Here is a 22,910-nt window from a genome sequence, read left to right on the forward strand (position 1 = left end):
GACATCTCTGGGAAACCTGTCCCAGTCTTTGACCGCCCTCAAGGTAAAGGAGTTCCCCTTCAGTAAAGGTCTCCCTGAGCCCTCTCATTAATACGTCCATTGGTGACACAGATAAAACGGTATAATTAATGTTTAAAGTAACAAGATGAAAATGTTTAACATTTTAATAAGCACCTTATTTTAAGAAAACTTAATGCTTTCCGTAAGTCAAGAAACATCCTTGAGCCTTTTATAGCAGCTAGTTTAAAACAGTCTCTCTAAACATGAGAGCAAGAAAAAATACCTACTCCTGTTGTGATATAATGCCGCATGACTTTGACCAACACTGGCTTCGGGAATTTATTATTACAGGACAACTGGAGAATCTCCATTCTCCCAGCTGAACGTAATTCACATGCTAAATAGGCTGCTGTTACAGACAGGCATCTGTTCTTCTTGGATGACAGCGTATCCATCGTCACTTGCCAGGGGTCACGTGGCTGTGTGTAATTTGCATATCCCTATACGGATATATCGATACAGCTCAGCATTGCTTTTATCATCAAAAATATACCAACATAGTAACAATGTTTATCCATACTTTTATATTCCACAGTTGAACTGAAATTGCTTACTAATTCAACAGCGATAAAAATTTGGAGTTGCTTTGTCTTTAGGGAACTGGCGGTATGGAACGTATCTGATACCAAGTCCCCATATAGGTAATGTGTTATGTGCCAACATATAGTAAAGCACATTGTGAACTAATTTCAGCATTTTAATTACTTCTGGCCAAGAGAAAGTGTGCTCTCTAGTTTCAACTGCAGAAATAATTTTCCCTTTCTGTCCTAAACAGCTGTGATGTATTGATGTACACTGTTAAACAGCTGATAGCAAAAAGAAAACCACCACTGAACTGCCGTTAGCATCAGCATCTTTGATGATCTGTATGTAACTAAAACCAATTATTCCCACACGCAAAAAGCTAACAGCAAAAATGTTGTTTTGGCTGCAAAGAAAATACAGAAATAAAGTCAATAACCTACACACCTTCTTAGCATGGTCCATTGACAAGGCCCAGAGAACAAATCCAGCTTATGTAGGCTGCTATCTGCAAGACCTCTGCTTTATTTCACCCAAAAGTTGGAAAACGTGTAGGGGAGGAATTCCCTCAAAATGTGCTAACTTAAAAATCGCCCTAGTTTTGTTATTGACTCGTTTTTGTGACATTATGGGGATGACACTTCGCTTCTGCAGACAGAAATTACACAACAATTTTTTTTCAGTTTCCTGATACTGTTTTTTTATAAAGCAAAGCGAGTGTGATAACAACTGAAAAAATTAGGAGGCGTAAACGCTCAGAAGCAGTAAGGGGGAAAAAATAGAGAGAGATTAGCGAAATGTTTGTATTAACCACGTTCCAGGATAAACGAAGTAAAAATAGAAATTAAAACCAGAACTTTCCCTACCCCGTTTTGCAATGTCATTACCGACAACTTACCAGCACGCTTTATACGCCCCGCACGTGCTTTTGCATAAATTTCACCTCGAGCAGGCGTCAGAGAACAGCACTTTTATGCTCAAAACCAGAAGCATTCCCACGACACTGCCGTACAGCTTCTACCACTTATGAAGCCCTTCAATAATTGCTAAACGTAAGTCATTCCTCACAGCTCTCCCCCCAAGCTTCCTCGAGATCTCTGATCCGGCGCCCCCTGCCCGCCCTTCTCCCCGGGGGCTGGGGACGCGGCGGGGCCGGCCTTCCCCTCAGCTAGCCGTGAGGTGGGCCCAAACCGCCCCGGGCCGGGGCAGGGGAGAGCCCGCTGCCCGCTCCGCTCCGGCTCCCGGCCCTGACGGCGGCACCGCCACCCGGCCGTACTCGCCGTGCCCGGGCACGCCTCCCTGCGCCCCTCGCCTGGCCCAAGGCCCCAGCCCGGGCCGCCTCCCTCCCGGGAACCCCCTCCCCTCCCCTCCCCGCCGCCGCCGCCGCGCCCCCCCCTCACGCAGCCGCCGCGGCAGAACGGGACCGCTCCGCCGCCCGGTTTCCATGGCGACGCCGGCTGTCTCTGCCTGCCGTCAGTCACGACAGCCGGGGGCTTTGCGACAGTGGTGGTAAGAGTCACGGCAGCCGGCGGTGTCAGCTGGTCGCCGCACCGGGCGCGGGTGAGGGAGCGCGGCGGGGGCGCGGCGCCCGGGGACCCTCCCCACCGCCCCGGCGGGGACAGGTGAGTGCTCACCGGCTGCCGACAACCTTCGGGCAGAGGACACCCTCTCCCGCGGGCGAGGGGGGGGGGGCGGCGCCCGGTGGGGCTCGCCGCCGGCCCCCGCGCTGCCCCGGCCACCGGCAGGCTGGCGGCGGCTCTCGGCCCCCCCCCGGGCGGCGGGGCGGGCCGCCATGTTGTGCGGGAGGGGGCGGCGGCGGCACCTGCCTGGGGGCGATAGCAGCCTCCGGCCCCGGGGGGGGGTGCGGCAGCAGGTGGCGGCCTGCGGGCTCCCGCCCCCCGCCCGCTGAGGCGGCGGCGCGGTGTGAGCGGGGGCGGAGTGGGCCTCGCCGCAGGGCTCGGCCTGGCGTGCCCTCGCCGGGGGGCGGATAAAAGGGGGGGGGGAGTCGGTCACGCCGCGGAAAGGCCGCCCGTGTTCCGCGGGGAGCGGCGGTGCGCGCCCGCCCGCCCGCGCTTGGAGGGGACCCTCCGCTCCCCGGCTGCGCGCCCGCCCGCCCTCCGCAGCCCCGGCCCTTCCCTCCGTATCCACACCGGCGCCCTGGGAGCCGCCGGCACCCTGCGGCAGGAGGCTCGGGGGGCTTCACCTGCGCGGGCGGTGCCAGGTACCGGCTCTCCACCGTAAGGCTTGCAGGTCTCGGGCTTGTGCTTTCAACAAGTTTCAACCCAGAATGCGCCACCGTCCTGTGCGCACCGTGGGCTTGCGCTTTTTTGTAATGCCTTGGATGTGTCACAGGACTCGGTAATAAGCGACCCATTATTAAAGGGATGGAGAGCTCCTTCTCTGTTAAGGGGAAGCTGTCTGAGAAGTGACTCTTCATACAGAAATAATCCTTTGTAGGAGCTTGAATTACTTTTAACGCCAAATTTTTGTTACATCGCGGCCTAATCTGTTTCCTTTTTTCTGTGACATTATTGGCAACTAGGGATATGATTTAGAGTTTACTTTGCAGCTGCTTTGGATAACTGGTCTTCATGTGATCATGACAGTTTTAAACAGGAAAAATATATGCGGATTTAATGTGTCATCAAAGTAAGTGCCAGAAAAACCTGCAAATGGCTTTCAAAGGCATCTGTTAATGATAATGAAGGATTTGGAGTCCCAAATTATTATTTCCTCTCTTGTTTTATAACCTTCTACGTATACAGGGAGTGGTGGGTTTTTCTGGGGGGTAACCAATCTTACCTTCATATTGTTAAATATTTTTAAATCAGACTTTTGTAGTCGTTCACTCAGCTGGGGCAAGGGGCAAGCAATAATCTTTCATTGGGTTGTCACTGTTGTTATTGCCACCTAAAGATTAAGGAAGAGCTTGTGTCTCAACTAGTTACTTTTCAATTTCTGTTTTGGAACACAACTTTGTATTTGTTGCATTTATTTTTGATCTTGAGTGTATTGGGAAGGTTTGACAGTAACACGATCTTTTTATTTAGATTAATGTAATAAGTAATGGCTAATTCAAGGTAGAGCGTCCTGTGACAAGTATTGTCTCGGGGTCCTTGAAATACAGGTATGTTATATGATGCAGCACTGCAGTTTGGAGATAGCTGTTACAGATAAATTGACTTAGGGGGATGTGGAGGTACTGGCTGCTCAATGTTATAGAGAAACTCCCAATTTAGGGAAAAAGCAAAGAAGACTTGAGGTGATGAATTTTGAATCAACAAAGTACATGGGGATAAAAGGCAGCCAGGTGCCGTTAATTTTTCAATCCTTGATGAGCATAATGAGAATGAGGGTCTGGTTTGTTAGTCATTATTACCTGGATTGAAATCACCTTTTCACTTCACATAAATTTCAATGTAGCCTAACAGTTTTGACCAAGTTCAAAATGGTAGGTTAGTTCTCTCCTGCAGAAACGCTTAGCTCTGTTTTAATGAGTAGGGTTAGTGAGGTCAGTGTGAATATTCATAGTAGTAAAATTAAGTGTGCCGTGTTTACGAAATTGGGGCCTTTGAAAAGTCCTTGCACCTCTTGGTTCTGTAGGGATGCATCAGTTCTTGATAGCTGTTGGGGGCTTTTTTGTGTGTATTGAAACAAGTAAAGTTGAGTATCAAAATGAACATAGTTGCCAGTTTAACTCCCCAGCTGCTATCCCATTTTGTGTGTGTGTGTGCATGCATGTCCATGGGGGTGGCATTAAAACTTCTGGTTTACCTATCTTTCTTGATTGTATGGCTAACAAAATTGGTTGCATTCTTCACCTGTTTACTCATAATACTCTATTAGTGAAAAATTACATTTTTTAAATACTTCTTTTTATGAGTAGTTTTTAGCATAGTGTTGCAATAATCTCTTTGTAGCTGCAAATCAGAAAGGTGTGCTGTTAATTGGATGAAGTATAAAGGTACAGTTATTGTTCTCTAAGTTTTGTATTCAGTGCTTATCAGATGCAAGCTGAAATGATAACGATTTGCTGCATGTGTCAAAGTGTAAGACCTGACCTTATTGTTTTATAGTATTTTGTATCCTGCAGATATGGTCCAAAATTTCTTTTAGCTAATAAAAAAAAAATTGAGGATTTATTTGTTGAAAAAGCATTACCTTTTTAAAAGGTTTCTCAGAATTCTCAGTTGGCGTGAATTTACAAAGGGCAAGTTGCGCATAACCAACCTGATAGCCTCCCACGATGAGATGACTGGTTTGGTGGATGAGGGAGAGCAGCGAGTGTTGTTTATCTTGACTGTAGTAAGGCTTCAGCACCATTTCCCGTAAGATCCTTACAGACAAGCGGATGATGTATGGGTCTGGATAAGTGGACAGTGAAGTGGATTGAAAACCCATGGAATGGTCGGGCTCAAAGGGCTGCCGTTGGCGGCACGAAGTCCAGCTGGAGGGTAGCTGAGCACTGGAACAGGTTGCACAGGGCGAGGTTGTGGAGTCTCCATCCTTGGAGATATCCAGAACTCGACTGGACACGGTCTGGGGCAACCTGCTGTAGCTGACCCCGCTTTTGCAGGGGGTTGGAGGGTATGATCTCCCGAGGTGCCTGCCAACCTCGGCTGTTCTGTGATTCAAACTCATTTTGTTAATGATAGCTTAAGAAAGGGATCAAATGCAAAATATTTTTGCTTTGTAGTGAGTCAAAAGTAATTCCAAAAGACTGACAATTACTGATAGACCTTCAGAAACCAGCAGAATTTGGTTGACATAGCAAACTTTACTGACCATTTGTATTTAATAACAGAATTGTTTATTTATCCACCACCTACTTAGGTGTGATTGTCTAAATATGTGGGTTCTGATAGTGAAAGGTTTCTGCAGCTCTGGGTAAAGTACTTAATTTTCTTCTCCCTACCTCATTAATCCTTTTTCTCCATTCCCAAGTATTAAATGGAAAAGGTCATTTGTAATTAAACTTAAAATAATCAGATTTTTATAAAATGCATTTGATTATTCAAATGGAAGCCATGATGTAACAGAAATGTATGATGTTACCATAAATGTATGATTGTCTTTATGTAAATTACTGTAGGAGGGGTGTTACAATGCTTAATTAATGTCTTTTTGAATGAGAGATCCCGTATGTGTGAAAAATATTAGGCATAAAAATTGCTGTTCACTTGAAAATATGCAGTCCACTTAGGTTTGTCCTGATGTCATGGATGGCAGCCATCTCTACTTATTGGTGGCAAATCTGAATAACAATGTAATTTAAATTCTGCTGAAAATACAGAAAAATGGCATTAACATGTGGTAAACATTGATAGGGAAAAGAATGATTTATTCTTAACCTTTCTGAGTTGCTTTGTTTGAACGTAAGCACAGTTACATTTATTTAAAAGCAGATGTTTGTTTGGCAGCCTTTAATGGTTCGTTTTGGAGCTGTTACATACTGAGAGCATATACGATAAAGAAACAGTCAATTCATAGATGTATTTTTTTTGCAGGTTCTGTTAGTGTCCACACATATCCTAAGATTAATTATTTATATGCATGTGCTTTAATTGAAATAAATGTGTTTGGAAAGAGCTCTTCTTGGCTTTCGCTGTGCTCTGTTAAGACAAAGGTAGATTTATTTATCTTTCTACTTCTTTCCCAAAAGACACGCTCCTTTCTCCTGGCCTGCCTTGTATCCTTCCCGTGCGCCTGGTGTACCTGGATCCATCTCCCCAAGGAAACGGGCTCGAGCGCAGCACGGGGCTCGCTGAGCTCAGTCTGGGCAGCGTCATGCCACAGTGCTGTAATGGGACATGAAAGTACTGAAGTACTCCACGAATCTGACTGGGTTTATGTACAGCTGACACTCTCTGTTTCTGTTTGAGAGATACCACTGCGATTTGCTCCAGACTTGAGCAATCCATAGCACTTAAGGGTGCAGTGCTTCTGAAAGCGCCCAGGTAACTGTGGATTCCAGTGGGGTCACATGTGGCAGATCAGCAACGTGATGGTTGCTTAGTGTTCATGCACATAGGCTAAACCTAAAACAGGTTTCTTTTTGGTGACGGAACTGAAGTTACTCTCCTGGTTTTGTAGTTTAGCAATATTACTGATGTTTTAAAGTTATGTGTGCAAACTGTTAGGGCTAAATGCTGTAAGAGAGTGAAGAATTTGCGTGCTTCTGTCTGCCTCGTCTGTGCTTTGAAAGTCATCAGCAGATCAAATGAGTTGCGCAGTGTGTTTAGTTGTACTGAAGGATGATGTTAATCGTACCTTCTGGTTATCTCGCCTGGAGACATCTCCAATCCCGTGTTCTTCCTTCCTCTCCTTTAGCTTTGCTTTCTACTTGTGCAGTCTGCAACATCATTATCCCTGCTTCTTAAAGCTTTCCTCATGTATCTACCCACTGGAATACATGAGGGCAAGGAAATCTGCATACGTATCAGATGCTGTACTGGTCACAACTGTTTCTCTTTCCCTGCACACAGGTCATGGAAATACTCCCAGCTAGAGGATTATATCCACTTGCTGGTGACAGGCGCAAAAGGAAACTGGTTTTATTGTCCCAGGGCAATGCAGAGGGGAAACGTAGCTTTTGCTAGCTGCTGGGCTTCCTACCATAAATTAATGTTGTTTGGGTGCTTTTTCTGGCTGTAAAAATCCTTATTATGGATGCTGTTTCAGAGTAAATAAGTTGAGGCTTACAAGGTTTAATGAGGTCTCGAGGTTTCCCATCATGACTGAAAGTTGTGGGAAAACTTGAGGCAATTGCAAATAAAATGTTCCTGTTTCAGGAACAGTTTGTATACAGGTGGAGGAAGGTTTGTGGATTTTTTTGCCTGTCTGTTGCTGTCACTTGGAAAGATAAAAGTATGTGCAAAAATGAGATGGACAGGAATGCTAATGATTTTTTAAAATACTGGAATTAGTTTCCAAGCGTGAGTTGTGGCAGACGGTAATAACCCATGTGATAAAGGCTTTGAGTCCTACTGTGGTTTGTATGCAGAATCTTCTTGTTTAGGTGTTATTCTGATTTGCTGCATATTAGGTTTATTTTGCATGACAGATGAGGCAGAGGACCAGAAAAATTACATGACTCTACCTTTAATCTGTTATAGAAACAATTGTGTTAAAGCTCTCTGACCGTGCATCTGACCTTTGTCTTTATACCCATGGCTATCCTACCTGGTCATTCCCCTGATCATATTGAACAATAAGCTACTGTTAACTTTAAAATTTTCTATGCATCTGCCTTGTAACTTCATCATCAGACTTTGATTTGAAATTACTATTATGTTTTCTGATTGTAATTTGGTTCAATAAGTTAGCTGTGAATAGTTTGCCATAGTTTACTAGTCCCGAAAGTGCTAGTATTTAGAGGACTATGGCTCAATAAAGATGTTATGTGAGTCTTTGATTCAGTATTTAATATGTTGTACTTAAGAAATCAGTTTAATAGCTTTACTCAATTAGGGATTTATCCCAGATTATGAAACTTGCCTAAATACCAGCCTTAAGCAGTGAAGTTGAGAGTCACTTGACTATTCTACCAGATTAGCATATTTTTAATTTTTTTGGATCGTCTGCTAATCTAAAGAATCACTTTCTCTTTAAATACAAAGAACATAACTGAGATGTATGTGTCTATAACTCTAACTGGCTTATATTTTGGCAATATAGTGGACCTAGTAACAAAATCATGAAAAAGGCTGAGGTACTCGGTGACATTTTTGCCTTGGTTTTTATGGGGAAAATAAAAATCCATAGGACCAGACAGTGGCTAATGTGGTTGGGAGACTGCTTTCTATGGTTGGAAGGTCGTGGTGACGGGGGCAAGCTCCTGACGACCATGGAAAGTCCCGCATCTGAAATGGCACACGGGCTGGGGGACAGCGGGCTGGGGGACAGCGGGCTGGGGGACAGCTTTGCGGAAAAGGAGCTGGGCATCCTGGTAGATAAGAAGCTGTGTCTCCTTGAGGCCGAGAGTGAGTTGCGTGCTGGACTGTATTAGCAAGACTAGCCAGCAGGTCAAGAAAAGGAGAGGAAGGATTACGCGTCTGCACTGCAGTACTGTGCACGGTCTGGGGCTTCCCGGTACAAGGAAGCCATTGATGTGTTGGAGTGATCCAGTGGAGGGCTATCGGGGTGGTTCAGCATTTGTGTCTGCAGTTAGGTAAAGATATAGCAGCAGAAAAATGGAGATCTAAGATACTTTAGTTTGAATAAAAAAAAAAAAACCCAAACCCACATCTTTAGTTTATATTTTTCTAGTCATCATGTCGGGCGAAACATGCCCCGCCACTCTGGACTATTCTGGTACATCCTCAAAGAGATCACAGCTTATGGGTATAAGTAGTAGCTATCCGCTGTAGGCGATGAGCGGAAGAGCCAGCGTTATTTAGAGGGAATACGAGAGACTGTATGGGTTTGGGATACTAAGTGGCACCTATCAGGGTTGTGCAAAGGGACTGAAGAAGTGGGGCTTTGAGTCCAAAGATGTGAGTGGAAATAACTTCCTAAGGCACTGCAAATGATAGTGATGTTGTGATTTACATTGCAGCTTTCACCTTCTGAAAAAGCAAACATGAGAGAGAGAAAAGATCCTTTGTTGTGGGGCAGAGAACGAAAAAGAGAGCCTCTGCGTTTGTCAAGTCTTTTCAGGAACGTCTTTTCCCACATCCCTGCGTCTGTGTATTTCTTGTTTCTTTGAGAGAGGTAATTTGAAAGTGAAGCAGAATAACTACAAGTATGCTTTTATACCTACATGTATTTATACATACATATATTTATATACACGCATACACCCCTACATACATGTAATAACACCAACTCATTCTTTTATTGGGTGTTTGGAGGAAGGAAGCTGGGATTGTGGTGCTCGTGGAAGTGATAGAGAAAAACTTAACAATCCTAACGAAGACAGAGGGGTATTAAGCAGGAAGAACTCTACTCGGTTTCATGTCTCCATTTTCCAGTTCAAAGTTCCAGTTCCCTTTTCTGCAAAAATAGTTTATTCTAGAAAGGTATAAATAACTAGAATGTGGGATTTCATTTGTAGTGACTCACTGCATACTTTTTGACCATTTGTCAATGGTACAGTGTTTATTTGCTACTGTAGTTTGTCATCATTGATGTAAAAATTATTGATTTTTTACAGACGATAAGTGAGTTTTGGTTTTTGCAGGGGATGTATTCAGTGTTCGCCAATGATAGAGGAGGGTTGTTCTTTGTAGACTGAATTCTTCAGCTGTTAAAATGAGCTTGTGTTACTTTCTGAAAATGAAGTTTTTAATGAAGGCATTGCGGTACCATAATAAAAAACTAGACGGAAAGAGGTAGTTTTTCTTTTTGCTCTCTCTCTCCCAAGGGTTGATATGAAATATTGTAAGAATTCTGTTTCTCTTGGATAGAAGTTTTGAAGTATGAATATCTGTAAGCCTTTAGAAAATATTTTGCTGTTAATGTTTCCAGTGCTTTCTCTCATGTTTTTCTGCATGGAAAATATAAAATACATTAGATTACTTATATGTGCTAATACTTTTGTGTGTTGTAATATCCTAGACGTTCCTTTTGAAAATTCAGTTTAAGTATATATTTATAGTGCTATCGATTTTTAAAGCTTTTATAAATAGTTTGGAAGAGCATTAAACTGACTTCAAAATTCAAGGAACAATTTTGTGCCCTGGTAGGGGAGCTTCTGTATTTATTCAAAAGTGCAGCCGTTTGCATCACTGAAACAATCAGATGGCATGTAAATACTGTGACTTGGTCCCTGAACTGTGAGCGATAGGAAATGAAAGGAATGAGAAGAGATTTTTATGTTGCTTATCAGCTTTTTTACTCCTAGATTTTTCAGCTCTGAAATTAGTGATGGATTACTGTATCCATTAAAACTTAGTGCGTAGATTACACTAAAGATCAAATACCATTTACTGTTATGAAAAAAACCCTTGGAAGAAGTGTGGTCAAACAAGTACTTTTGAGATGACTTCTAGGCAGTGTGTCCCCTAGTCAGGGGGTGAGAGGAACGCTCTGTGTGTGTTACCTGCGGGGGCTGCGGTTGTGGCATCTTTCGGGATTAATCTGGGCAGTTTTGCATTTCTAGTCCACAGTAGTGGAGCTGCTGAAGGGAGCTTTTTGCAGGTAGCAAGGGAAGAACACTTTGTGAAGAATGTTGTGCCCTGATTGGTATTCAGGTGCTTCAATATACATAAAGCAAAGAAATTTCCATCTCTCCACACCTTTCCTAGTGTGTCCTTTGTTTTATTTCATTACAAAAATTGGGTGGTAAAAGAGTTAAATGGGTATTTTTTGTTTGTTTTGGTGGTGGTTGTTGTTTATGATTTCATTTTTTTGTATTACGTCTCAACAGTTTATTTCTGTTTTTCACTATACTTTTATGGTTATTTCACTCTAAAGCAAGTATTTTTAGAATTGTAGCTCTTAGTAAGGTCACCATATTCTTTCCAATTTTTTAATTATTTTACAGTTCTGTATTGTGATCATCCAGACAGAACAATTGATCTCCCATTGCATAACCATTAACACTACATTTACAGGCATGTTTTACAACTACTAATTCCAGGGTAGCTTTTAGTATGTTGCAGTAGTTTAAATGCTTGATTGTTGGTCTTTATTTATACTTGTACATTAAATAACAACTCTGACTAAAATAAGTAGTTGTTAATAAAGATGGTCCAATCGGATGCAAGAAAAGAGTTGGCATAAAATGACACTTCAAAGTAAGTGAAATTACTGGTTTTATGATGTGGATTTTGTGAAAAACCATAATGCATCTCTCACTTTTCAGAAGTTTGAGGCTTGGTACAGCCAGCTGGCCCTGTAAGCTGTTTTACAGTTTGTAATACTTAACTATTCATTATTCTGCTCGTGCTGTCTTCCTTTCCCCTGTTTTTCCATGTACATTATCAGGTTCAATTTCTCTGGCTGCAGAGGTTGGTTGCACTAGGAGTATAGGCAGCATTGGTCAAAATTAATAAAAAAACCTACTTTCTTGTAGAAATTGCACTGTAATTTTTATGTAGATGAGAGGTGACATTAATTTGTGTTGAACTCCATGTAGTATAGTAAAAAAACAATGTTTTGAAATAGAATGTATTTTTGATACAAAAAGCACTTGTTTAAGTGTGGCAGTCGCCACTGGAAATGGCTAGGGTAATGAGAGATCAAAAGGTCAAGTTCGCGGCTGATGCAAGCAAGATCTCTGTGGTTGCCTCTGTTTATATCAAATCCGAGTTTGTCTCAAAGGGGAGACACTAAACCTTGCATGATGGTTTTCAGTGGAACTGCAGATTATTTGATTAAATTCCCACAACTTCCATGGAAATCTGGAGCTCACGCTTGTGCTTTCTTTGAAAAGGAAGGGGATTGTTTTGTGGTGTGGTGTTCAGCAACGGCTGGGCGGTGGGTCGGCATGACTCTACTCGTGTGCTAGTTAGTTCCTTATAGCCATCGCTGTCGTCTGATCGGAGTATCACGGGGACGCAAAGGGGAACTGTGGTTATCGCAGTGGGGAAGTGGAGTTGTAGTGAACCTTACTTAGATTCAGGATGACCTTTATTTTTCCTCTGTCATAATTCAGAATTTTTTCCCCGCTTCTGAAGTGCTGTAAAATAGGTTTATGTATCTGTGAACAAATGGAAATATTGCTGGATCGCCCAAGCTAGAAGAATACGTATGTATCTATAGAAAGACAGGAAAATATGCATTTTTAAAAAATATTTCTTCAGTGAATCCTGCATGTGTTTGGTGTGTTTACGCTCCTCTAAATCAGAAATTCTGCTCTGGTTTGAGCTGTGGTAAGTTCAGAACATAAACCTCCACAAGGTAGTACATAAGGAACATTTATTTAACACAACCGTTTCACCTGTTCATTTATCACAAAATGCTCCAAGCAATAACTTTCCATAACTCAAACTTCTACTGCGGCAGAATAGAGTAATTCCTACAACTCTGTTTGAATCCAGAATAAGAGACCGATAAGAAAATGTCAGTCATTCTTGACATATTTTCTCTGCTTGATGGTTACAAGTACCATTTTTCAGTTGTTTCTGAGAGAGTAATAGTAACTGGAATAGATCTAATGTATGTCTTATATGAACTTATCATTAGTACAATCAAAATACAACTTAAATTCCGGCATTTTTATTTATTAAATGCAGGATATACCCCAAAAGTATACCCCAAACAATCATGAGTTCAGTTGGTTACCTGGAAAGCAAAAGGAAGTCTTGTATTTACAGTTTCCTTTTCCTGCACTGGATTTTCTTGTGTTCCCTGCCACAGGGGTGCAGGCAGGGGGTGCAGGCAGGCAGTCCCCAGAGCTGCTGCTTGCATTGGCCCTTGCCCAGCGGGAGAACTGACAATACGTTGACAAGCTCAGTATAAGCAAACTCAGATTCAAGGATTGTACGTAATAAAAACATTTAAGTGGTTGGCAAGCTCAGAATGTTGCTAACAAAAACAGTGGTTGGTTTTGGTGTTTAAGTCTTGTGCTAAACCTCCTGGTTTTTATTACTACAACTTGAGTTTCTATGATGTTTTCTTTTTCTCTGAAGTTGATTCAAACACGTTTGTTGTTCTCTATTTCCCAGTCACCAAGAAAATTTATAAGATACTAAGAGTTGCTATGAAGATAGTGTTGCATCTATTTCTTGTTGGATAGTGGCCACAATCTAGTCCGTATGGCAAATCATGGTGATCGAAACTACCTTCAGATATTAAATAAGCACATCTAGTGCTACTGTAATTCCTCAACAGACTTCTATTTGAGTAGCTGTCTGGTCAATTGTTGCTTTCTTTTTCAATACAAATTGACTCTTTAAAAAAGAACAAAAAAAAGGGAAAAAGGGCGTTTTAAGTCCACAGATGAACTTTGCAACGTTTGTCAAATCCGCTGAGTCAGCCGGTTTGGCTGAAGTCATGCTGCAGTGCCACTGAGTTTGACTTGCAGGGCGCTTTTTCTTGTCTTGGGTTTCAGCAGTGTAGCAAAGCTCACACAACGGCACGCTCGCAGCCTGTCGTTGCACTGTGCCACGCTTCCCCCTCGGTGGGAGCTGTAGGTGGTCTGCGGGAGAAAAGTCTGCTGCGGCTTAAAGCTGGCTGGGATCGGCGGGGCTGGGGCACAGTGTCTTGTCGAAATGGGGAAGGGGAGAAGGAGGGGTCAGTTGTCACAAAATCATCAGCATCAAAATGACTGGCTTACATGAGACTGTCAGCTTTCATGCAGAATAAATAAAAATGCAACCTTCATTGAATAAAAGGTGACACCATGGATCCTGAAGTGCCATAGTGCAGGGGGTCACCAGAGTAAGTCGGTGCCTACTTGTCAAGTCTCTTCAGCTCTGGTTCGGGATCCAGCTCATGGCGGTTGGCAGCGGTGGAGAAATGAGAGAGCATAAGAAGTGGTCTGCACTTCCTGTATTTATTCCTTTCCTAGCTTTCTTTAGTTCTAAATAGTGTAGATAATGCTAGTAAGGATTTTTTCCCCTCAAACCATATCTTTTGATATTGCCTGTTCTAATTCCTTTTCCATCACCCCATCTAAGCAGCTTCTGTTTGCATGTGGCTCTGCCTGCCATAGAAGGCAGGCTATAGAAGTAAATCTTGAGCCACAGATATTAGAGAGGTGACACTTTGAAAATATTTACCACTCAGGCTTAGAAACCAGAAACTGAAAGGTTCAAAACTAACATACATTTAGGCTATTTCTAATTAGCTTTTGTTTGTTTAGTTAGCCTCTTCAGCTGTGTGTGTGAGGTGGTATGAACTACCAGAGAAAGAGTATGAATTAAGGAATGGCATTAACCTTGAAAATGTCTTCTACCTCTAATTTCACCTAATGCAGGATACTACATATTCCAACATAAATATCCATTTGAAAAAGCTATGTCAACATGAGAGTGTTCTAACACAGCAGTATTTTTGAAAAGTGCATAGTCATCTGTAGAAAGCTCCAGAGCCTATTTTTGACTAAAGGTTGTTGCATTTGCAAACAGGGATGAACTCTACTATCGGGCATATAATAGCACTGCAGCCCTGGGACTTAAAGCATTTGTTACTTCAAAATTATTTGAAAAAGAGTGATTTTGGCAAAAGTACCTGCGTGCATAGGGATATGCTATTTGGTACCTATATGTGTAGGGAAATGCCACTTTGAAAAGTATCTTCTGCAAAATGTGTAAGAAATCAAAATGGTGAAGTCATAATACTACCACAGTTCACCATATTTTTCAAGTGACTGTTTAAAGAATGTTATTTAATCCATATATGAAGATGAACGCATTCCCTGATGAGAGGTGAGATTGTGTACTCTAATTTATTTGAAGAATGGCATATATAGTGACTATGTTTCTTTTGTATAAAACGTTTATGAAATCACTTCAGACCAATTTTTTAAGTTTTTGTGAGGATAAGAATGTGCTAAGTGCAGGAATGGCATACCTGCTGAGACATAATATTTATTATCTTGATTAAATTGACAGGCGTGAAAGCAAAATGGCAGGAAACAGCCTTGTTCTGCCCATCGTCCTGTGGGGCCGTAAAGCCCCCACGCACTGCATATCCACCCTGCTGCTCATGGAGGACGCGTCAATGATCGTCACGGGGTGCCACGATGGACAAATATGCCTCTGGGACCTTTCTTTGGATTTAGAGGTAAGACTAAAGTCTGTATAATCCTAATTTTGTGTTTAAAGTGTGTATCATTGTTGCCAGTGTGACTTTATTCTTCGATATTATAGTACCCATTCTGGTCTTCAGTTCTTTCTATGCCCTGTTCACTTGTCCTTTCTTCCTCCCTCTCATGAGGCCTGGATTGACACTATATGCTTCCCATAGGGAATATTTCAGATTAGAAAGAGACGTTTTTGCTCTTGAACTTTGTTGCTGCTCCTGCAGTAATTTTTTTAAGTAATTACTTCCTCTTTCCTGGAGCTGCTCTAGACTAGTTGTTACTTTCAAGTTTAGCTGCTTGATATTGTTTTGTGAAAACAGATTCCAGTGATCAGAGGACTGTACTTAGAGAACTTTTTAAGGTTATTATTTTATTCAACCATTTTTTTTTCCATGAAAACTGAAAGAGGAAAAAGGCTAGTAGCAGAGATAAAGGTTGATGGTTAATTGTTTTATGCCAGTGGCTGCCCTAGAGTTGAAATCTGCAAGTGTCTAATTTGAACATGATCTCGTAGTTTGCCTTGGTACAAAGAGTTTTAAACTCTTGGAATGGAATAGCAAAACAATCCTTTCTTGTAAAAAAAGCAGCATGCTTCAGGAAAAGTTTATACTGAATACCTAAAAATCTCAATGTCTGTGAGACATTTACCCCCATAAATTATGTTTATGTCTGGTATTTTTAAAAAGAAAGAAAGGGAGAAAGCAACTAGTTCTTTCTAGAAAGGACAAATAAAGGGCAGTTTTCTTTTTTATCTTTAATCTATGCATGGGCTTTATATAAACTTACTTATGAATATATAGGGTTGTGAACTATACTTGATGGGGGGGGGAGAAACTATTGTTGCAGTACAACACAAGTTTTTAATTCAAATTGGGCCAAATTCTGCTTATGATTTAAAAATATTGATCGTGTAAGTTTGCAAAATGCATTTTTTTTTTTTTTTCACAAATTTGCATTACAGTATTAGGTAGAAACTTTTTTTTACGTACTATGTGCAAACTCTTTCAAGATTATATATTCGCTGCTATGCTGATTAAATGTGTGTGTATATTAACACATATATTTATATAATATGTAAAATGGAAATCTGGAGTACGTATATTCTGGTTAAGTAATAGTGCCTATGTTATTTTTACTTCACGTTTTATTTCCCTGATTCTAGATTAATCCCAGAGCTCTGTTGTTTGGTCATACAGCCTCAATTACTTGTTTATCAAAGGCCTCTGCTTCCAGTGAAAAGCAGTATATAGTGAGTGCATCAGAAAGCGGGTGAGTTTCCCCAGGATTTATTAATATGCAGATCTGTTAAATAATGGAACTTGAGGGTAGAGGAGAGATCAGGTTGTTTACATACATGGTATTTTTTACTTAGTATAATGTCTATAGGTATTCCAAATGATGGGACTTCTCCACCGCAGATACTGAGCGTGGTGTGAATTTTGGATTCGTGGCCTGAAAGGAGCGTAGGGAAGTGCCCGAGGTCCCGGCGGGCTTCCTCTGTTATTTGTTGTACCGTGGGAGCCAGTGGCAGGACACCGCACGGTTGTATGTAAAGCAGTATGTGGAGCACTGGATATGATTTATGTTTGGATGGGCAATGAGATGTGCGACGACGTTTCCTTCAGTCAAGGCACTTCTGTGCTTTCTGTCATGTTTTTGCTTGTGCGAGTTTGTCAGTTCAGTTGACAGTAGATGCGTATTTTGCTCCTTTTTCTCTGCTTATCCAAGATCTGTTTCTTGAGTGAAAGCAAGCTTGAGTGGTAGTGTAGCTTGCTGGCAGGAAATGATGCGTAATACCTGTTTTAAAATGTGGAAACCTGTCGCACAATTTATCTGTATTTCAGTTACAGTGTTTGATTTTTATCCTTAAGAAAAAATATGTCAGCAAATACATTTTGTTTTTTAAGAGGTTTTATTTACTAATCAGAGTAACTGTTTGGAGGGCAGCAGGGGGAAGGATTTCTCATGCAACTGACATCAATGAGGATTGCAGTCAGTATGACTTCTTTCCTTTAAATTACCTCTAACTTTTCAATAAAATATACTTTGTACATTCACATTTTAGCCTAGATTTTGGGCTAATTTATTGAAAAGATACACAATTTGATAAATTACAAGTCAAAGCTTTGGGGCCAACTAGTTTTGTCGTTCATAATTCACATGTTATCTCCCCCCCCACCTCTTCTTCCCATCCTCTGCCTCAGGCTGAGTACAGAATCTTTAGTAACCCGACCATCTCTACTGGGAGGGCACTTTCAGCTGGCTAAATAACTTGTTCTACTGCGGTTTCATGCTGTAGCTTTTGCTGTCTGAATTCAGTTCCCCTCCTGCTACCCAGAGCTTTTCCCCCGTGCCCCTGGGTGTTAGCGGCCGTCGGGAGCTGGGATCAGGCTCAGTGCAGCCGGGCTGGCAGTGCATCTCAGGCAGGAGGGGGAAGAGGACCCAGCTTAAACAGCCTTGCAGAGACAGGGAGCCCCTGCCGAGACAGCTTCCAGCATTTTCTCAAGCCCTTCAAGGCCAGACGGCAGCTTATCTGAGTTGGCTGTGAGGCCAGGCTAGCCCTGGCAAGTGAGGAGGATGCATTCCCCATATCCCTGTATCTATGCTCATACTCTGGCTGGCTATATGAAAGTGAGTCCTTGTTACCAGCAAGCCATTTCTAGGAAACAGGCCATGGACTTGCTCTTCTGATAGAGTCATTCGGGAAGGCAGGAGCTTTTTTCCCCAAAATAGAGCCTAGTTTTTGTTCAGGGAGTTGGAGTAACTACTCTTGTTATCAAGAGTCTAGAATAGCTTCTGAGTTTCTAAGTAGAGGTACAAGCATTTCAGTTATAAAGTAATCATCTTCCTCCATGGAGCTGTATTGAACAAGATGGGTTGCCCTTCAATTCTGTCCTATGGCAAGCCATCTCGTAATACTGCTGATTTTTCGCATCTCTTTCCTGAGTCTTAACAGCACAGGGAACACTGCGTATTGAGGTGCGGTATAGGTTTAAAATGGATTAGCTCTCTTTGTGGAGACTACTATTCTGGAATAACAGTAACTAGTTTGGAAAGAAGTTATAATTACACATAATATTCCTTCTTAAACTAGTGGAGAGTTTGAACACTCTTAGATTTAATGTGGTATGCATGTGTAATTAGTTTTTAAAGTATACCTTTCCACTTTACCTTTTCAAAGCAAACTTTGAAAAGTTAACATTTCCAACTCAGTTGTCTTTCACTAGGCAAAATATTTGACCTGAAAGTATTTGCAAAGGTATTTCTTCCAAGAGCATCAGTCTGTTCTTGAGGGCTTTTTCATTCATGTACAGAATTTACTGTTTGAATGACAGACTCTTCTGGTATGCAAAACAAGCTTATAAAAGGAGAAAGAAGTTTGTGAGTCTGGGTTTGTTTTTTTGTTTATTTGCTTTGTTTTTAAAAGGCTGTTTACCGAAAGGTGGACCTCCAGGCTGAGGCCGATTTGATCAACTCTGGTTGAGGAAGAAATTTCTTAACCTCTGCCTATATAAATATAGCTGGCCAGGTATAGGTCTGTTCTTTATTTTATTTGGATACATAAGGGTTTTTTTATCTGGAAAAGGCGGGGAACAATATGACTGAACAACCTTTTAACCTGGAAGTTGAGAGTGGAATGTGTCAAAACTTAGAATTTCCATCTTGTAGTGATTGCAGTACTAAGTAATCTTTTCCTTTGGGATTTAGAACCAAAGTATGTTTTCATTGTGAAATTATATATCTGATGTAAAGGGAAAAAAGGTGAGAAAGCAGCTGACAGATTCTGTTCTGATTAAATTTTAATATAAAATTTTAAAAATGGGGGGTTTAAATACTGTAAATAGAGGGAATGGCTGCTAATTGGAATGAATTTATAGAGGTAACTGATCTTTGCGCATAAGGCAAGTCAGAAAACCATCTACTGGTGCTACTAATAATTTGTTGTTCAGTGCTTTCAGTTTGGTCTTAGAAGTGCTGAAGAGTACCAGGTGATGCTTCCACCTCGTAACAGCCTGGGCCCTCAGAAAAACCCACGGTGCTCACTGCCATCTGACACAGTTCTGTTTTCTGTAATGCTGTTTTCTTCCTCACAAATGTGGAGAAGGCAAGCTAATCTTCGGATGACTTAGGGGATGCAGTAGAAGTATATAATGACTTGAAACATTTGTGGGAGAAGTGAGAAATTCTTAGTTATGTATTTGTGTTTACTTAGTATTGATTGTTGAACCTTGGCATTTCACTTGTTTCCCATTATCTTTGTAGGGAAGAAGAGGTTGTGTAGATTCACGTAGAAGGACTGGAAATTCAAGCTGATTTTGAGTTTCCTTTATCTAAATACAATTCATATTGTCACTAGAAATGGTTCAAATGGTTAAGTTTCTCCCAATGTAAATGATTTTTAGACTCTTGGAAGATTGAAATATTTTCCACATGGTTTTAATCTACCTTTTATATTTTAGGGAGATGTGTCTGTGGGATGTGAATGATGGGCGATGCATAGAGTTTACTAAACTAGCCTGTACACATACTGGCATACAGGTTAGTACTTTGTGTATGTTTCAGAGGTCCTATTCTGTATTGCAGTGCATGGATAACTATAGATCAGTTATCAAAGCAAGGCTGTTTTGTTTCTTTTTAAGCTTAATAATGACATTATATGCATACTTCAGTATCTCATAAATAGTTTATGCTGAATCATCAAATGCCCTAGAGCTGGAAATATGTGCTGTACTTCAGCATTTGAAAAAATGTATCACGATTAATGAGAGAGGCTGGAAAGAAAGGAGGAAAAGGAGACAATTTTTGGAGGAGTAGTGCCAGGGGAGGTGGAAGTGTGCGGACGATCTTAGCAGGGGAGGCTGAGGCAGGCTCCTGTCAGCTGCAGGAGCTGGGTGTACAGGGTGAGGATTGCCTTGGGAAGATAACAGGAGAAAGGGGGCCTCTGCAAAATGCTCCCCTCATCAGTGCAGAGTAGTAAGTTTTAAACATATAGGCATTAGAATATATTTATGAAATTATGGTTTTGATTGAAAATGAAGTAGTCAATGTCTCACAGGGAGTATAATTTCTGTATTTTGTTAATATCCATTTAGTTCTATCAGTTTACAGTTGGGACTCAGCGTGAAGGGAGACTGTTATGCCATGGACATTATCCAGAAATTCTTGTTGTGGATGCTACCAGCCTTGAAGTTCTTTATTCTTTGTTATCAAAGATATCTCCTGACTGGATCAGCTCCATGACTATCATTCGATCCAATAGAACACAAGGTAATTATTTTTGTTGCTTTTATTATGGCTTTGCCTCCCTGTAAGAGAAACACTGTTTTCAACTTTTTCAAGAACCTGGGGTGGAACTAGAATGTTACTTCTTGTGATCTTGGGCAACACCCAGCAAGCACTGACCTTTCTAAAAAGCAAAGTATACATAGTTGTTTCTAGTCCCTGAAGAAGAGTCTAGGTTAATACCTATGCAGTATTGTCACTGTTGTTCCATCAAATGGGAGTTTTGGCTCTGGCTAAAATGTAACTGCTTTCTCATGAACAGAACCTAAAATCTAGCCAAATCACTCTGTGAATGTGTGCTTGGCAGGATCCAGGCTCACCTAGTAAATAGATTTCATTCTGTCATCTTCAGTGTGTGCATGTGCTGAAACCTGAAGGACAAGGAACCTTCCTACGGGAAGAGTGACTTTTTTTTTTAAATTTTGAATAAAAGCGTATCCCACTAGGGTGATAACTTGTTTTCTCTTTGAGAATTGAGAAAGAGTTCTGGAGAGCACTCTGACAGCAAGAGCCTGGAAACTGGCACAAGACTGAAGGAAGGGGTGCAAGCACTCTAAGTGCTAAGGCTGTCATCTGCGTTACTAACGTGATGTGTAGTATATATCGAGATCATTTGGCAAGCTATACACTGTAATTTTTGACAAGATATATACGTACTATGAGTATTTCTTGTGATTAGTAGCTCTATAAAAAGCTCTGCCATAACATTTTCAAAGCTATTATTGTAGGAAATGTGTTTAAGGAAAGTGCTGATTAAAGTACACAACAGGATTAAAAAACCTGAAGACTATAGAGGGAGGAACTTCTAAAAGTGATGACAGTCAGTTTAGGGGAGAGGTATGTGAGCAGGCTCATGTTTGGTGGTGGATTGGTTGACATGGTTTGAAGTGATACCTGTCCGCACATCTGTGTTGCTCTGCTGGTTTGTGTTAATTGCTAGGCTTTAAATTCTGGCAGCTGAGGCAGAGAGGTGTCTCATTCAGGTTTTTCTGCTGTGGAGACTGTAATTCCTAAGAGGTTTGAGGAACACTAAGGAAGAAGATCCTGACAAAAGGAGAGCCTTATCTTGAGTTAAGGCTGACAGCAGTTGTAAACTGAGTGTTCCCAAAGTCCTGGAGTGGGAAAGCTCAATTGCTATCCCCACAACTTCTAAGTTGCTGGAACAACTGGAGATGAACTCTGGTATTAAGTGTTTCCTGATACCGCCTTTAATTTGAATTTTATTTCTTGTTTTGTAATTGTTTTTATATTGTAATCAAGAAGTTACCCCTTGGATTTTCGTCTTGCACCAGGCTTGTCTGGTAGAAACAGGAATGTCTAGAAGGTTTGACTAGCACTTGATATGTTTTGGTTTTTGTGAAGGTAATAACTCTAATGGAGTAATTTTGCAGAGATGCCCTTTAGGAACCCGCAGCCAAGAGATGCTTGGGCAGCTGTACAACTAGAGTATGCTTCCCGTTAAACTTCGGTGTCCTCGCAGGCTGGTGTGGGCAGACAGCTAGGCATAAGCAACAAATCTCTCCTCTTGGGAGAGTAACCCCTTGCCTTTGGGGAGAGTCATGGGACAACCCACAATGTCCGACAGCAATACTAGAAACAACTGTGACTTCCCTTCCCCCCATTTAATTTGAGCCCTGAGTATTAATTGAGAGATGTAAACACAAGCACATGGAATATGTGTGTGTGCGTGTGCATATGTGCTTCTGGAATACTGCTTTGCAAATAAATGTTTGATTCTGAAGCAAACACTTCACGAATGTTTTGATAAACTTTTGATGTTGAGGTGCTCTCAGTATATTTTTGTACTCGGATATGCACAAGTGTGCAACAAAATGAAGACGTCCTTGTACTTATCAGCCTAATGTTTGTTTTTCCCCAGAGGATACTGTTGTAGCAGTTTCAGTGACTGGCATCCTGAAAGTATGGATAATAACCTCTGAAGTTAGTCGGATGCAGGTAAACAAAGGCTTCTGAATTAATGATGTTTCCTGTTGTGATGAAGGGAGAACTTGTATTAATGCTGTTTCCTGTTCTAATGTTGTTATGGTTTTTTCCTCTTTGCCATTTGAAAATCAGCTTCCTTAATTTTGCTTTACTGAGCCTTCAAGTTACCAGCAGAACTCCTAATCTTTCTCATGTTTGACTTGGAGAACTTATTTCAAAATTAAGAGTAGGATAATCTCCAATTTCTGCAAATGTGGGGTTTTTTATTTGTACCATGTAATGATCTGTGTTAATATACAAATATTTTTCTTTTAATTTTTCCCTCTTTAAAAGTCCTGTTCTTTCATTAAGTCATATTGTACTGCATTCCACAGGAGTTTTGAGTTCCAAAGGGAATTTAGTAACAAAG

At 41.3% G+C, this 22,910-nt stretch overlaps 1 protein-coding gene across 5 annotated transcripts in view; it reads left to right on the forward strand.

Annotated features, from left to right (window-relative positions):
* Window positions 1-2,188: 2,188 nt before the first annotated feature.
* Window positions 2,189-22,910, forward strand: part of WDR7 (WD repeat domain 7) — a 145,752-nt gene continuing 125,030 nt past the window's right edge. For 3 of the 5 annotated variants that reach the window (XM_050912502.1, XM_050912504.1, XM_050912505.1), the window contains exons 1-6: window positions 9,164-9,294; window positions 15,084-15,255; window positions 16,437-16,543; window positions 19,735-19,813; window positions 20,368-20,542; window positions 22,437-22,513. In XM_050912502.1, the coding sequence (XP_050768459.1) occupies window positions 15,097-15,255; window positions 16,437-16,543; window positions 19,735-19,813; window positions 20,368-20,542; window positions 22,437-22,513 (597 nt within the window). In that variant the 5' untranslated portion in view covers window positions 9,164-9,294; window positions 15,084-15,096. Of the gene's footprint in view, window positions 2,205-9,163; window positions 9,295-15,083; window positions 15,256-16,436; window positions 16,544-19,734; window positions 19,814-20,367; window positions 20,543-22,436; window positions 22,514-22,910 lie in introns of those variants that run through there. The other 2 variants (XM_050912501.1, XM_050912503.1) reach the window with 2 other exon arrangements.

Source organism: Gymnogyps californianus, chromosome Z (genome assembly GCF_018139145.2).
Source record: "Gymnogyps californianus isolate 813 chromosome Z, ASM1813914v2, whole genome shotgun sequence".
Lineage (NCBI taxonomy): Eukaryota > Metazoa > Chordata > Aves > Accipitriformes > Cathartidae > Gymnogyps > Gymnogyps californianus.